Source organism: Arvicanthis niloticus, chromosome 4 (genome assembly GCF_011762505.2).
Source record: "Arvicanthis niloticus isolate mArvNil1 chromosome 4, mArvNil1.pat.X, whole genome shotgun sequence".
Classification (NCBI taxonomy): Eukaryota; Metazoa; Chordata; class Mammalia; order Rodentia; family Muridae; genus Arvicanthis; species Arvicanthis niloticus.
Window position 1 is genome coordinate 107032714 of NC_047661.1, and position 16618 is coordinate 107049331.

The 16618-nt window shown below is 43.0% G+C and overlaps 3 protein-coding genes across 5 annotated transcripts in view; 2 read left to right on the forward strand and 1 right to left on the reverse strand.

The window, feature by feature from the left end:
- The window catches only part of Casp6 (caspase 6), a 169043-nt gene that overhangs the window by 80807 nt on the left and 71618 nt on the right, over nucleotides 1–16618 (forward strand). The window lies entirely within an intron of this gene.
- On the reverse strand, nucleotides 756–7634 carry Gar1 (GAR1 ribonucleoprotein). Of its 2 annotated transcripts, XM_076933248.1 has the most exons (7): nucleotides 7378–7634; nucleotides 6929–7151; nucleotides 5361–5515; nucleotides 4834–4893; nucleotides 2666–2816; nucleotides 1391–1459; nucleotides 756–1049 (listed from the first exon to the last, which is right to left on the reverse strand). In XM_076933248.1, the coding sequence occupies exons 2-7, from the start codon at nucleotides 7137–7139 to the stop codon at nucleotides 1036–1038; spliced, it is 660 nt and encodes a 219-aa protein (XP_076789363.1). In that variant the 5' UTR covers nucleotides 7140–7151; nucleotides 7378–7634; the 3' UTR covers nucleotides 756–1035. The 2 variants fall into 2 exon arrangements, with proteins under 2 accessions (XP_076789363.1, XP_034355295.1); XM_034499404.3 differs by lacking the exon at nucleotides 7378–7634 and having other exon boundaries at nucleotides 6929–7369.
- Cfi (complement factor I) overlaps nucleotides 15872–16618 on the forward strand; it is a 34138-nt gene continuing 33391 nt past the window's right edge. Inside the window, exon 1 of the mRNA XM_076933249.1 lies at nucleotides 15872–16010. Within this exon, the coding sequence (XP_076789364.1) occupies nucleotides 15906–16010 (105 nt within the window). The 5' untranslated portion in view covers nucleotides 15872–15905. The remainder of the gene's footprint in view (nucleotides 16011–16618) is intronic.

The following is a 16618-nucleotide window of genomic DNA, read 5'->3' on the forward strand; positions in this document are numbered from 1 at the left end:
CTTTGCTTTGGCCTTCATATTACAGCACTGATTCCAACAACCAAAGTGGGGAGAACTCAGGCACAGGTATGCTACTAAAACAAGCACTTAAGAGCAAGTCACTCCCAACACAACAGACGTTCATGACAAGTAAACAACGAAGGAGAAACAATGCCAGCTGGCACACGGCTCCATGTTAAGATGGCCATGCTTATTATTTCTTGACAGCAACGGAGACCAAAGCCAATCTCATCTATGACATGCCTACCCAGGAACTGGAACATGTGACAGGTACTCAAGTGTTTGCATAAAATGAAGACAACATGTCAGTCTTTCACGTAAAAAAAATTTTCAGAAAACTTTTAATAACCCACATTTAAATTTCTACCCCTAAATTTCTTGAACTGTTTCTTTCTGTTTTCACATAACAGAGCCACTCAAATCTTAATGGACTCAGAATAAAAACTTTTAAATAATTATTAACTGAAATAGCTTTCCTCTGTGTATTATAAAACACAAAAGTGAAATACAGCAAATGTAGCTGTTCAGCCCCTGTCCAAGAGGCGGAGGTTATACTAAGTAACTTTAAAACGCTGTCCCAGCAGCCTGATTTCGTCGGAGGGGGCCACTTTTGTCTGAGTGTATTTGGTGCTTTTTAGGATCATTGTATATTTTTAACAAATTTCACCCCACCCTACCCTTTCCTATCTGTAACCCAGATAGAAAGCTTTACTCTTTCTTTCAAACTTCAAAAAATAGGCTCAGTTCAACAAATGTAAGGAAATAAAAAATTTTATTTAAAAAACCCAAATATGCTTCAAGTGAAAAGTCCTGTCGTTCTTTGAGCACCCACAGAGTGCCAGGTTCTGTTCAAAGCAGGGGTTCTCCTCTTCCTGAGCAAATCTGACATCCTGCTCCTCTTGTTTCTATGCGATGCTGCCGACTCAGCTCTACAGATAGAATGGTAACCTCAAGACTGCTCCAGACCGACTTCAGCCACAGCAGAAGCAGGCCACATAGTGGAAACAGAAGTGGTCAGGTCTGCCAACTGGACATCTAATGTCCCCTTCCTAATAAAAAATAAAATTAAATAAAAAAAATAAGGTTTGCAGCAGTGCTAGTTAGTACCCAAATCTAAACTTTAAAAGCAGCAGGAATTCCTATGATGCTGGGTAAACTTACATTACTAAACACAACTGCCATTCATATTATACATTTTTTCCAAATTATTAATACAACAAAGTAATTTGGTGAAGAATGAAGAGAAAGCAATACAGAACTGTGTAGTAAAGAGGCATACACTAAGCCAGGAACACTGGTGTTCCCCGTGCTTGTTGGTGGAGGGAAATAACCAACAGACAGCATCAATCTACAGTCCCAGTTGTTTAAAGACATCTCTGGTCATACTCACCTCGGAATCCGCCACCTCCTCTTCCTCCTCTGAAGCCCCCACCTCCTCCTCTTCCACCTCTAAAACCACCTTAAAAAGGAAATAGCTGTTAATTATAGCCTCTCATTTTCTGACAAACTGTAAAGACTGTACAACTCCTACAATCACAAAAACTAAATATAAATTTATCTATTATATTTTACAAAACCTCTTAAAGAATAAAAACAGAGAATTCGCAATCTCCCCAGTGCGACAGTAAGGTAAACTAAGACTCGTCCCTTTTCTGTTTGTCACATTTATTTTCCGTGTGTGTGCATGTGTCACAGTGTGAAGAACCACTGCATACACAATTTGAAGAAACTAAAGGAATACACTTGCATATTAAGTACTATAAGACCACCTCTTAGCATATAATCAAATTACTCATTGATAGCTAAAAACTATAATTCAGTTTTTTTTTTTTTAAATTCTTGCCAGGTGGTGGTGGCGCACACTAATCCCCAAGCTGGTGAGGTAGAGGCAGAGGGATCTCTGTGAGGTTGAGGCCAGCCTGGTCTACAAAGAGAGCGTTCCAGGACATCCAGATACACAGAGAAACTGTGTTGAAAAACTAGAAGAGGGGGTGTCTTACACAGCCATATAATAAACAGTGAAATGTCATGCGTAAGAAAGACTTCAGTCTTGTACACTAACAGCTGTGTACTTCCACCGTCCCACAGTAGAGGAAGACACTACTCACATGCTCATGGCAATCTGGAACGTAGAAACCTAGTCATGTACAAGTGCAGCACACACAGTTATGTACAGCACACAATGGCCCACAATGGTTAAAAACCATTTGCAGTCTGTGTACTTACTTCCATCCCCTTACACTGTGACTTCACGGTACACCCCCATCCAAAGAAGCGACCCTAGAGCAGTCTGCCCCATCTCACCAGACCAGCCTTCTTACTACTCTACTGCACCAAGAGCCTACAGGGAGCGGTGAGCTCTACATGCGGGTTTGTGTCATGTGCACAGTGAAAGTGTCCAACACTGCATTTCTCAGAATCTATCTGTCATTAAGCAATGGGTGAGGGCACTCTTATTAAAAATCTCCATTAAAACATGAATAACCCAAGGGTCTGAAACCCTTCAAAGGTAAAGCTAATTTCCCCTTCTATTTAAGCTGTATGCATACTGGTAGATGAGAGAGAAACAGAGATAAGAAAAATTTGGTTGCATGCAAAATTAAACTGCACTGCATAAATCAACTGTGGCTACAAACTCTCATTAAAATCTCCCATAACAACTTACCACCTCTTCCACCACCTCGGCCTCCGCCTCCTCTTCCTCCTCCTCGACCTCCCCTGCCACCACCACCACCACCTCTGGGAGGTCCTTTCTCGCCAGGAGGACGAGGCAGAAACCTCTGCAGTGGCAGCAGCTTATACGGATCTATATAAAACTGCAAGTTGAATGGTAGCCGTTAGTATGCCAGGGTCAGTATGCTACAGGCCAAACTACTTAGGTTCAAATCCCACTCCTAGCGTTTATACTGTATGGCTCTGGACAAGCACTTATTTTTTTTTACCTAATTATTAGGTTTTCTTATATACAGAAATGTAGACAAAAATGCCTGTCACAAAGTTCTGTGAAGATCAAGACACCTAAGTCAGTGCTGTAGATTGCACATAAACATAAAAATAAGGCCAATTCAATTTCATTTTTAAAGAAAACTGTCTCTAAAGACTTACATTTTCTTTTAAGAGAGCTGCCAAGAGAAAATTATCAGAATTATAGTACAACTGGGAAAAGTTTGGCAAATTATCTATTTTAAGAAGGTATTCCATTAGTTTTTCTATCAAACAGTGGTCACTGTTATTAGTAGTTATCATCTCCACTGAATTCCCTGTTCCAATCTGGCTCCTGGGACCACCATTCCATCAGCTCTTCGACAGATGACTACCCTGCTCCTGAATTCACTGAACAGTATGTGCAATGGCCACAGCTAAGCAGCACTCCTCTGGAAACTAGTCTACTTTTGTGTCCCTATTTGTACGGCATGCTTGTGAGCAGCCACCTTTACCGTGACACTAACTGTGTCAGTAGTTTAAGTCTGAGTTGGGGCCTGACAGGCTCACGAGTGCTGCACTGCTTCCATTCTTTGGATAGTGTCTGTACATCGACAACTTCCCGCTTGACCTCTAACCTATAAGACCCTGTGAATGCCTGATCTTTTGACCACCTTAAATTCACTGTATCCCAAACAAAATCCATTGACTTCCCTCAGCCTCTGGTCTCCAAAGCTGTCTATGTCACGCAGATGCTGAACTCAGACACCTAGACATGGTGAGTCACCCCCACGCCCTACTGAGGCTCTTGCTATTCTGCTCACAACTCCACCATTCTCCTCCATTCCCATGGACTCCACTCTTGCCCCACAGCATCTACGGCTTCTTACAGCCCACACTGCTGGTCTTTTCCTAGAGGGCTTTTCTGTCTCTCCAGTGTTCTTTTAACGCACAAATGTAAAGAGCAAGCTCACCCTGTTATTCAGAAACAATGTTAAAGCTAAAATCTAGTCTTTCTCTGGGCGTATAAAGCTCCTTCCCACCTCAGCAGCCTCTTTTGAATTCAGAGCTTTCCCTACCCCATCACTGCAGGCACTCTGCAGTTTTCTCTATGTGGAATACACTTCCTACTCTGCGGGTAGCCCAGTACTTGCTTAAGGACATCAAAATTCTCCAGCTTTCTTTCCTGAAACTGCATTGTGAGTGCAACTTAAGGGCAACTGGGTCAAATTTATAAGACGGGGACCTTAAAGGATATCATCTTAAGAGCTGTCTCCAGGTATTTGTGAGATGAACACCGGCTGTAAGAATCTTCCCTGGTTAACTCTTAGCTTTCAGTTTCAAAAGCACCACCTCAAGGAAGGCTAAGACTAAATCTGGTCCCACTGCAGTTTCATGGGAACCTTTTATTTCATACTTAAACAGTGCATACCATGTTAAGGAAGGATCTGTGAAAACCTTTAGTATCTACCTACATATGCCAAGTATCTCAAGATAACCTGGAATTCACCATGTAGCCTAAGCCAGACTCAAAGTTGCTATCCTGCTGCCGCTCTGCCTCCAAGTGCTGGGACTACTGGCTTGCAACACTAAGCCTGGCTAGTCATCACTTCTCAAGTCTGGTAAGCTTACACTGGATGTGACAGCACACACTGTAATTGCAGGACTTAGGAAGTAGAGGCAGGAAGGTCACATCAAGTCAGAAGGCAATGGAATCAACAAGTGAGATAAAGCCATCGAGGGCTACAGCAGAAGCACTCGGGAACATGAACTTGGTGTTTAGGTTACTGCTGTGAAGCACAACCATCAGCACTTCATGCACTGGAGAAGCTCTGAGTGCCTCAAGTAAGACTATTCCTAAGGCACACGACATCCCTCTCTGAATCCAAAATTTTAATTTGTTTGACTCACCTTCTGTAACTTTTTAAAAGAAGAAGCCTTCATGTTTTCTGACAGTTTAACTGAAAAATACTATTAATTACGTTAAGGAACACGTAAGAAATAAAGATGCAAAAAGACAATAAACTTTTGAGTTTGCACATTTAAAAAAAGAATGCCTAGCTATAAGAAAGAAATTTCCAAGTAGAAATGGCATTTTCTTTAAAATAATTGAAAAACAAAAACAAAACCCACAATTAATACTCCCAACCCCCAATCCGACCAAGGAATCATTATGTGTAAAGGGACAGAAAAGCCCATACAATCCGGTGGCATTTATCCAAATGGCCACCACTCCCAAAACTCAAAGGACAGTCATCTTTTTGGTGCATCACTTCTAATATGGATGGATGCACTCCCCTATAGATTCTCCGTATGACCCATTTTTGCTATCTTACTAAATGAAACAGTGAGTTTACTTTGATATTTAACTGGCTGGGGAGGAAAGAAGACAATAATGCCTTGACAAGATAACTGGTTCATCCAATCAGAAAGGATACAAAATCTCTAAGTTGTCCAAATATCTCGTCTATTTTCCCGATTTGTTCTTTGTTTTCTAAATAAACAGGAGCATTGAAGTAAGGAACCTTGTTTTCTTCTGTGGTACATTTACAAACGATGTCATCTTCACATGGATGCATGAACTCCCCTAACACTGAAACAGCACGAGAAAACAGACAGGGAACCACTTTCAACACTGACCAAGTGCTAGACGTGTTCTTGGCCACTTGTCTTTCCCCATATCTGATCCCCATACGGCAGAGCTCCACTGCCAACACAGTCAGCAGTCTAAATTAGCATGTCACCACCATGGGACCTAAGAGACTCCCTTCTTTCTGTACACTGTAAAATGAGGCTAGTCCCATCTAACTGCAGCCACACCTGATACTTAAGCACCAGAACAACAAACCCAGTGCTTACACCAGTACTCACTCGCTGAATACCAGTTACCCTGTCATGACTGTTACGACTGCACTAAATGCTGTGTTCCACTGATTTCTTCCTTCTTTTCCCCAGCCTCGAACTGTGAACCACTCGGCTTTGCTGATCGATCCCTCCTTCCTCAGAACTCATCACAACTACCACTTCTTCTGCAATGATTGTCCTTTCCCAGGAAGTGTGCAAACACAAAGTACCATGGTTTTTGTAACCTAGCGTTAACACCATTTGCCTAAAATAACTAACTCCCTATCCTTAACAACTAGAACCTTTTCTTCTCATTATTAGCTAAGTTCTACTTATCATGTTTCTTTTAAATCTCTTCTCCATCCATGTATTCAATGTAGCCTTCAGGCAGCCTGGAACACAGGGCAACTGTGAATGGGGCCCAAGACAAAATGGTACACACACTTATTTAAAACGTGGCTTGGCAGGGTGCAAGGGAGTGTGTGTGTGTGGTGTGAGCTAACTGGGCTGCACAGTTATAGAGTGAGAGTTTTGTAGATGACAATGCCATGCTGCAATATTATAAAGATTGGATGTATCTCCTACCTTTCTACGTTTTGTTCACATCACCTTACTAATAAACACAGCTTCCAGTACCTCATATCTAGCTTACTACAACATGCCCTTGACTTTAGCCATTTTGCTCAACAAATTCATCCTGCATACAGATCCACTACTTCCCTCTCATTTCCATGACTTCCACCCAACCTCTCTGGTAATTTCAAAATTACTTTAGTTGGCCATTTCTCTTGCCTTCTCCCAAGCAGACTTCTTGTCATTTCCCCTGCTTTTTGGCAACTAAAAGCATGAGATATGGAAGCTAAAAACTTAGCTTTGTATTTCAACTATATCACTAGGGAGCCACACTTAATCCTGAATAGTTTTCTGTCCTTTAGAATGGTACTCAATATTGTCTAAGTCTCATCTTTTCAGTCCCAATTAAAGTTCACCCCCACAATGCATTTCGGTTCTCATGACCGGTACCTTATATGCTATGTATGACATGACTCTGTCAGGGCACCCAACCGACTTGCCTTTCGGAAACTTATCACCAAACGTGTTAATAACATAAACCGGACTCTATTCCCAATGCAAAGGAGTTTAAGCTTTGAAGACGACTTACAGACGACACGTTCTGGAGGCCCTTGATCTTGGAACTTATTAAAGCCTCCACGACCGCCCCCTCGTCCAAATCCTCCTCGGCCGCCGCCCCTGAAATTGCCGCCGCCGCCGCCCCCTCGGAAGTTGTTGTTGTTGCTGCCGCCGCCACGGTTGAAGCCTCCACCTCCACCACCGCGATTAAAGCCTCCGCGACCTCCGCCTCGGAAAGACATGCTCTCTGCGGCCTGGTGAAGTAAGACGGCCCGCTCCTGCCGGTCACTCTGGGCTGATCATTTATCTATTCCCCTCCGCCTCGCTCAGGACACCAAGAAAAGGACAGCAGTATATGCCGCCCACACAGCCAGTGGCGAGCGCGGAGAAAGGGGTGTCCTTTCCCAGCCCCGCGGCCCGGGCCTCGCCACCGCATCCCGCCCCGCTGCTTCCCACACCCTAGCCCCGCGCCGCACTCACCGAGCCACGTGCGTCTCTAGCCCAGCTGGGCGCGCGCGCAGAGGAATACTTCCGGCGCGCTCAAACCACCTCGGCCACCGTACCGGTACAATCTTAACAGACTTGAAACTGGAAGGGCTGGTCTACAGGAAGAACCTGTCACTACTGGACGCAGCGGTCCTAATGCCTTCCTGAATAGACCATACTGCACCGGAAGAGAAACAACAGCGTTCAGCGCGACGCCGACCTCATTCTCGCAAGGTCCGTCTCGCTGGATGTGGCGGAAGTGACGCAAAAATGCAGCGCCCACCGAACGCGACGTTTCCGGAAGTGTGACGGAGCGTTGCCCTTGGAGACAGGGGTTGTTTAGGTTCTTCGGTTCTGATAGCTAGTGAGGCTAATCGTCGGTGAGGCGTGCTGGCTGCAATTGGTGCCACTCGCCAGGCTCTGTCACTTCTTCGGTTGCGAAAAAGTCCCTACCTGATTCTGTTTCACGGAGTGTGGCCACTCGAGCCGTGCTCCGCCTGCACATCCGAACCTGTCACCGCCAACGGAATGTCTGTGTGTGTCCTGTTATTATTAAATAGTATTATTACATAGGAAAGGGTGTGTGTTTGTATGTGAGCTGACAGAATGGCAACCATCTTTTAATATTGTCTCAATGTATTCATTCATCAAGTACGTTTTGAACACCGAGAGGCTATGCACCAATTTATAGATTAGACCTTATCTCCCATCTCCTTAACACTCATCTCTGACATCGGTTTCCATACATCACTGAAACTTCACTCATAACGAAAGAAGTGACCTCTAGTTCTTAAATTTGGTTGGCCTCTTTTGTATCTGTATTGTCTGAAACATCTCTTGGCATTTGACAATACCACCTTTTATTTGAAAGTAGACACTGATCCCCATAACAGAGGGTTATTGTGAATAAACATTTGAAAGATCTTTGTAAAAGATATAGAAACATTAAGAATTCCAGTATGCCATTTACCCTAAACTACAAACTTCTTGAAGAAGTACATTCCAGTCCCAGATATAAAAAAAAAATGGGCAAGTGTACTTTAAATTCACATGATTTTATATATATCCTGTTATATTTAGTCTATAATATATAATATAGTTATATAACACAATTATAAATATTGAATTATAATATATGTAATAATTATTGCATATATAATTATATGTACGCATACACACGTACGTATGCACACACTATATCAGCACTATCCTTACCTCTATTTTAGGCTTGTGGCAACCTCTAATCAAACCTGAAGGATTTCTGTTGATTCCTGTGAGGTACCTTTGTATTGTCATCAGCTGAGTCTGGCCCTTTGTCACTGCTACCTTTTTTCATTGCCACTCCAAATCACTCAATGTAATCTAAGAATTCAGATGCTCAAACATCACAACAGGCAACATCTCCCATTCTGGGCCCCAGACTAAATAAATGCTTGTTGACTTAACTGCTTCCATCTGTGATATAGTGCATTTGGTGATATAGGGAACTTAATAAAATTGCTGTCTTGTACAATCTCATACTCAGCCCCTCCCCCCCAGCCCTGCACTTTACCTTAGCAGTATGTCTAACGTCTACTGCTAAAGCCTTCTACAAGATTAGTTATCAGTGTGTGCACTTACCATCCCTCTGCCCCATCAGGCTAGAACTGCTGCCTTGCTTTATCTGTCTTTGTCAGAATCTTCCTCTTTCCTGAAATAGCTCCATTTTCCATCCACTAGAACAACCCCATATTCTGACCATGGAGGAATGCTCTAAATAATTTTACCACTTCCATGGCCCCTGCATAAAATTAACATGCACACATATATATGCATGAACACTAGCACAATAAACTATATATCACACAATAGTTGCCAAATCTTTTTTAACCATGGCAAAATATATATAATATAAATAGTCAGTATTCTTAAGTTATTCAGTGCTATTAAGTTTATTCACATGGCTGTGCAATACAGTGCTCTCTTGAATAGAGAGTGATGTTTTCACTGTGAACCTATGGGGCTAGGGAGATAGCTTGGTGGATAAGAATGCTTGCTATACAAGCAAGAAGTTAAAGGTTAAAATCTCCAGCATGGAAACAAAAGCTGAGCATTGCCCAGGATGCCTTTAACCCAAGCTTGTCAAACTTTGAAAGTGAAACTTTCTTAGTTTTTCATATTCTATCATGCCCTGGGTTACTGTCTGTAAGTCTGAGTACTGGAATGAGTTCCTTTCTTCCATTTTCTTTTTAATAATTTATCTTTGGTCCTGTATTTTGTTCATTTTTATTGTTTTTGTGGCAAAACATTTAATGTAACTTAGCTGTATAAATCTCTTTTCAATTTGCTTTCTTCTATTTTTCCTAAACTTAGCAGTCTACTCATGGGCTGGAGAGATGACTCGGTGGTTAAGAGTGCTTGCTGCTCTTGCAAGTTGAGTTATTAGTACCTACTTCAGGAGGTTCACGGTCACCAACAACTCTAGCTCCAGGGGATCCAGTGCCCTTTTCTGGACTCCCTGGGCACCTAAAAACACATGGCAGAGACTCACACATGAATAAACAAATAAAAATAAATATTTTTTTGAGACGGGATTTCTCTGTGTAGCTTAGGCTGTCCTGGAACTCAATTTTTATACCAATCTGGCCTCAAACTCAGAAATGGGCCTGCCTCGACCTCCTGAATGCTGAGATTACAGGCACGACCCACCATCACCCAGCAAATAAATCAATTTAAAAAAGGAAATTCTATTTATTACCTAAGACTTAAGACTTGTTCAGTAAAATTTTTAACAGATGAAAACCTTGATTCTAGTTTAGCAATAATTTAAAGCATAGTAATAAAAGCTAAACTAGAATTTTCTTTAGCTGAAAATTGAATCAGAAACAGTTTGCATTCCCTGGAACAGTGTGCATTCCCTGGAACAGTGTGCATTCCCTGGGACAGTGTGCATTCCCTGGGACAGTGTGCATTCCCTGGGACAGTGTGCATTCCCTGAGACAGTGTGCATTCCCTGGAACAGTGTGCATTCCCTGGGACAGTGTGCATTCCCTGGAACAGTGTGCATTCCCTGGAAGTGTGTATTCCCTGGAACAGTGTGCATTCCCTGGAAGTGTGTATTCCCTGGGACAGTGTACATTCACTGGAATAGTATACATTCACTGTGCATTCACTGGGATTATGTGCATTCACTAGAACTGTATGCATTGAGTGGGACAGTGTGCATTCAGTGGGACAGAGTACATTCAGTGTGCCCTCAGTTCTTGTGTTAGTGAGGTTTTTGTCAGCATGACACAAGCCAAAGTCATCTGAGAGGAGAGAAACTCAACTGAGAAAATGCTCCTAACAAATTCACCTCTTGCAAGCCTTTGGGGTATTTTCTTACATGATGGTTTGTTGCTGACTTTGGCTATTTCACCATCAGGATATCTAATTTCTTCTTGTTGTTTTTCTTTGTGCACGAATACTTAACAAACACGACCAACAGCAACCAACAACCAGCCCACAACTCACCAACCAATAGCCACACCCACCACCTCTAGGGGCCCTACTATGTGGAATAAATAAACCCAGGATGCCATAGCATCATGTGTTTATAACTGCACATCATGAGTGGGAGCAGACTAAACCAATTCAACCAGGAGACTAAAATAATACTTCACACAACCCTAGTGGAATGTCACCTCCATAGCCAAACACAGAGCGGGAGGTCGCAAGCAAAGTACATGAGCGAGTAACTCAGACACACTACCAATGCCTCCAAATGCTTGCCCTGGTGGCCCTGTCCCAGCTCGTCTGACTCTATGGGGAATGCGCTCTGAGCAGCTGAAGGAAGAAAGGCTGTTTGCATATGGACTCATGGGATGTGCAGGTACAAATCAAAACCAGAGAGCATCTCATTGCTCCCATCTTTACTTAGTGGCTGTGAAAGACAGTGGTCAGGCCATGCGTGGTGGAGTGCACTGCCATCCTAACACTGGAGAGACTGAGGCATGACGATTTTGAGATCTGGACAAACCTGAGTCCCAGGACTGGGAGATTCTGCCTTAGAATAAAGCAAAATCCCCCCCCCCCCAAACACACACACCCACCAAGTGGACAGAGCCTCAAATGTTGTAGTCATTCCTGGGTCTGGAAAGAGACTTAGAGAAACTATTTACATATAGAATATTTAGAGTTCTTGCCTAACCATCTTTCTTTCCTAGACTAAAACATACTTAAGGGTTGTTCAATAATGAAAGAAATCTGTGGTCAAAGTCTGTGGGTGCACATGACCCAATGGGATGGAGTTTCCAAGTTCTTGGTGTTACATGGCAAACTCCACCAGAAAGCAGTCCAAGAGAAAAGATACTATTTTTATTTTTTATATTTTATTTACATTTCAAATGTTATCCCCTTTCCCCATTCCTCACTCACATACCCAGGAACTCCCTATCCTATGTCCCTTCCTTCTGCTTCTATGAGGATGTACCCCCACCCACTCCCCCACTCCCACCTCCCTGCTCTTGAATTCCCCCACACTGGGGCATCCAGCCTTCATAGGATCAAGGACCTCCTCTCCCACCTATGCCCGACAAGGCCATCCTCCCCTACATATATAGCTGGAGCCATGGGTCCCTCCCTATGTGCTCCCAGGCTGGTGGTTTAGACCCTGGAAGCTCTGGTTGGTTGATAATGTTGCTCTTCCCATGGGGCCACAAACCCTTTCAGCTCCTTCAGTCTTCACTCTAATTCCTCTATTGGGGGCCCCATGATCAGATCAATGGTTAGCTGTGAGCATCCGCCTCTGTATATGTCAGACTCTGGCAGACCTCTAAAGAGACAGCTAGATCAGGCTTGTTTGATACCACCCAGACTCGGCCATCTGCCAGCCCAGTGTTGCCATAATGAGCACAAGACAGATGTGGCCTTGGAAGCAGAGGTAGAGGTTTCCTCATGGATAAGAAGACCAAACCTAAGGATAATATAGATGATTCCCAACTTAAAGGGCCAGTAAACATCTTCAACAAAATTACAGAGGAAAACTTCCCTAACCTAAAGAAAGAGATGTTTATGAACATACAAGAAGCCTACAGAACTCCAAATAGACTAGACCAGAAAAGAAACTCCTCCAGTCACATAATAATCAAAACATCAAATGCACAAAACAAAGAAAAAAATACTAAAAGCAGTAAGGGGAAAAGGTCAAGTAACATATAAAGGCAGACCTATAAGAATTACACCAGACTTCTCACCAGAGACTATAAAAGCCAGATGATCTTGGACTGATATCATAGAGACCCTAAGAGAACTCAAATGCCAGCCCAGACTACTATACCCAAAAAAATCTCTCAATCACTATAGATGGAGAAACCAAGATATTCCATGACAAAACTAAATTTACACAATATCTTCCCACAAATACAGCCCTACAAAGTATAATAGATGAAAAACTCTAACACAAGGAGAGAAACTGCAACATAGGTAGTTCTCTTCAAACTATTCCACAAAATAGAAACAGAAGGAACACTACTCAATTTGTTCTATGAAGCCACAATCACGCTAATACCTAAACCTCACAAAGACCCAACAAAGAAACAGAACTTCAGACCAATCTCCGTTATGAATATCGATGCAAAAATACTCAATAAAATTCTCTCAAGCCTTGAATACTTGGGCACAGGGGGAAAGATCCTGAACAGAACACCAATGGCTTATGCTCTAAGATCAAGAATTGACAAATGGGACCTCATCAAATTGCAAACTTTCTGTAAGGCAAAGGACATTGTCAATAGGGCAAAACGGCAACCAACAGATTGGGAACAGATCTTTACCAATCCCACATCTGATAGAGGACTAATATCCAATATATACAAAGAACTCAAGAAATTAGACTCCAGACAACCAAAAAGCCCTATTTAAAAATGGAGTACAGAGCTAAACAAAGAATTCTCAACTGAGGAAACTTGAATGGCCGAGAAGCACCTAAAGAAATGTTCAGCATCCTTAGTCATCAGGGAAATGCAAATCAAAACAACCCTGAGATTCCACCTCACACCAGTCAGAATGGCTAAGATCAAAATCTCAGGTGATAGTAGATGCTGGCGAGGATGTGGAGAAAGAGGAACACTCCTCCACTGTTGGTGGGATTGCAAGCTGGTACAACCACTCTGGAAATCAGTCTGGTGGTTTCTCAGAAAATTGGACATAGCATTACCTGAGGATTCAGCTATACCACTCCTGGGCATATACTCAGAAGATGCTCCAACATATAACAAGGACATATGCTTCACTGTGTTCATAGCAGCCTTATTTATAATAGGCAGAAGCTGGAAAGAACCCAGATGTCCTTCAACAGAGGAATAGATACAAAAAAAAAAATGTGGTACATTTACACAATGGAGTATCACTCAGCTATTAAAAACAATAAATTCGAGAAATTCTTAGGCAAATGGATAGAACTAGAAAATATCATCCTGAGTGAGGTAACCCAATCACAAAAGAACACACATGGTATTCATCCACTGATAATTGGATATTAGCTCAGAAGCTCGAAATACCCAAGATACTACTCACAGACCACATCAAGCTCGTGAAGAAGGAAGACCAAGTGTGGGTGCTTCAGTCCTTCTTAGAAGGAGTAACAAAATACTCAAGGGAGCAAATAGGAAGACAAAGTGTGGGACAGAGACTGAAGGAGAGGCTGTCTGGAGATCATTCCACCTCAGTATCCATCCCATGTGCAGTCACCAAAGGTAGACACTGATGTGGATGTCAGGGAGTGCATGCTGACAGGAGCCTGATATAGCTGTCTCCTTAGAGGTCTGCCAGACCCTGACATATACAGAGGTGGATGCTCACAGCTAACCATTGAACTGATCAAGGGGTTCCCAATGGAAGAGTTAGAGAGAAGACTGAAGGAGCTGAAAGGGTTTGGGCCCCATGGGGATAGCAACAATACCAATCAACCAGAGCTCTCAGGGTCTAAACCACCAGCCTGGGAGCACATAGGGAGGAACCCATGGCTCAAGCTATATATGTAGGGGAGGATGGCCTTGTCAGGCATAGGTGGGAGAGGAGATCCTTGGTCCCATGAAGGCTGGACACTGAGTGCGGGGAAATTTAAGGGTGGGGAGGTGGGAGTGGGGGAGTGGGTGGGGGCACATCCTCATAGAAGCAGGAGGAGGGGGGATGGGATAGGGGGTTCCTGGGCAGGGGCGGGGGGGGGGGGATGGGGTAAGGGAATAACATCTGAAATGTAAATAAAATATCCAATTAAAAGAAAGTTTGAGGACATCCTGGTGTTCATAGTAAGGGCCAACCAAGCCAGCCCGGGCTACATTGTGAGTCTGGCACCCTGCCTCAAAATAACAATATCAACAAAATCCCCTTAACAAAGGAAAACTGAAGCTGTTTCCTGGTATACACTGGTCTCTTTGTGTCTAGACACCAGGAAGAAAGAAGTTGAGCCTTGGTCTTGGCAAGGGTAATTGGCTCTGATAACTCAGGGGGAACCAGTGCTCCTGTAATCACAGTGGGGGTTCAAAGGAGTATGCGTGGAATGGAAGCCAGGACTTCAGCTCATGCCTGGAAGAGACTGGGTTATATCATCAGATAAGCCACTGAAGCCACGAGGTCAAGCTCAGAAGGAAGGGGATAGAGAATTGATGAAGAGGAGACCGTAGCTAAGTATCAACTTTGCTTTGACATGAACGGCCTTGTCTGAGTTAGTGAGGTTCCCCCAATAACTCCCTCTTGGGAGGCTGCTCTCAGGAAGAACTACTTTTGGAATATATACAGAAGTAGTTCAAAAGGGTATAAGCTGTGAACCAGAAGACACAGGTGAGTATTCCAGACACATCCTGCATGGAAGACCTTGAAGATCTTGCCAACCGCCTGTGAAGAGTGCCAGAAAATACCAGAACAAGCACTTGTCAGATCCCTCCGTTCACATCAGATACAGAGAACTAGTCTACTAAAGGGCAGCACCTCTGACTGAACAAGGTGTGGCGATTAACCCAGCCTTCCTCTGAAGCAGGAAACTGACCAATGACAGTTCTCCAGAGAGCCTCTCAGGTAGGCTAAGGCTTTGTTGAACCCAAACAGAGGTCCCATTTCTCCCTCTGCTCTCCTTGTTTCTCTCTTTTTTTCCCTGGGCACTGATGCCTGACAGGAGTCTTCCCCGTGGAGAACGTGGACAGGCAACATTTCGGCTGCCACAGATCTCTCCTCAATCTTAAGCCAAAGAGTGTAATTTTATTTACCAAATGACACAAAGGGGGGCGGGGAGAACCCCTTCCGTGGTACTTTCTGTGTTCCTTGGAAAACAGATTCGAATTGGGGCATTCTCTAGGCCGAGATGGAGCAATCTGTCTCCCCTGGTGTGGACACTTCCTGTTGGTGGCCTGCCTCGGCTATTACCTGGGAATTGTTTCAGTTACCGTAAAACTCTGGCTAGTAACCAAATCCTCTAACAGTTCAAAAGTACAAAGCTCTTTAGGACGTTTTTCCTTTTTAAATATTTTGTCAGGGGTTAAACATTAAATGTCAAGAGTGTATCTGGAATGGACAGGAGTGTCCGGTGGAAAGTCACAGCCCCGTACTCCTCCAGCATGAGGCTCGCTCATCTTATTCTGCTACTCTTGTATTTCCACCTGAGTTCTTCCAGGGTGAGTGATGCGATTTTGACGGAAAGCCTTTTTCACGAGACATTTTAAAGATTATAAAAATATAGGAAAATTATCAAAAGACACGATTTAGACTTAAATATTTCATTAGGTCAATTGTTAAGAGTGCAAATATAGAGTAGCAGATCTTCTCTATTAATATCTTGGTAAAAGGAGTTTAAGGAAATAGTTTTTTTAAATATGCGTGTACACTGTACATTGCATAAACATTGAGTTGAACTTTATTGATTCATTGCTATAATGTACTGTTCTATTAAATCAGTAAATCGTCATGCTTCTGCATGTGACATATAGTGACAGGGAAATGATAAGACGGATTCTTCCTTCGGTATCCTTTTAAAGAAATTGTAGAAAGATGATTAAATATGTCAGAGGGGAAACAATAAGCAAGATGTAAATTACATTTGAAAATGCAAAACAAGGGGAATGTTCTGGGAGCACAAGGATCTTCTTTACTTGCTGTGGTGTCGCTGTCTGCTGAACCCAGTATACATTGAAAATGCTGTAAGTGGGAAAGTAGTAATGTGACTGACCTTCATAGTGTAGCCTACTACTATTTAATCATGCTCAAAGCACATTGCCCTGAAGTT

Excerpts from the sequence above, each read along its gene's own strand:
- Gar1 (XM_076933248.1), bottom strand. The coding sequence starts at position 7,139 with ATGTCTTTCCGAGGCGGAGGTCGCGGAGGCTTTAATCGCGGTGGTGGA. Across the intron at positions 5,516-6,928 it reads GCCTCCAGAACGTGTCGTCT|TGTTAGGGGAGTTCATGCAT; the intron begins GTAAGTCGTCTT and ends GTGCTGTTTCAG. Across the intron at positions 2,817-4,833 it reads CTTTTAAAAAGTTACAGAAG|TTTTATATAGATCCGTATAA; the intron begins GTGAGTCAAACA and ends TTCAACTTGCAG.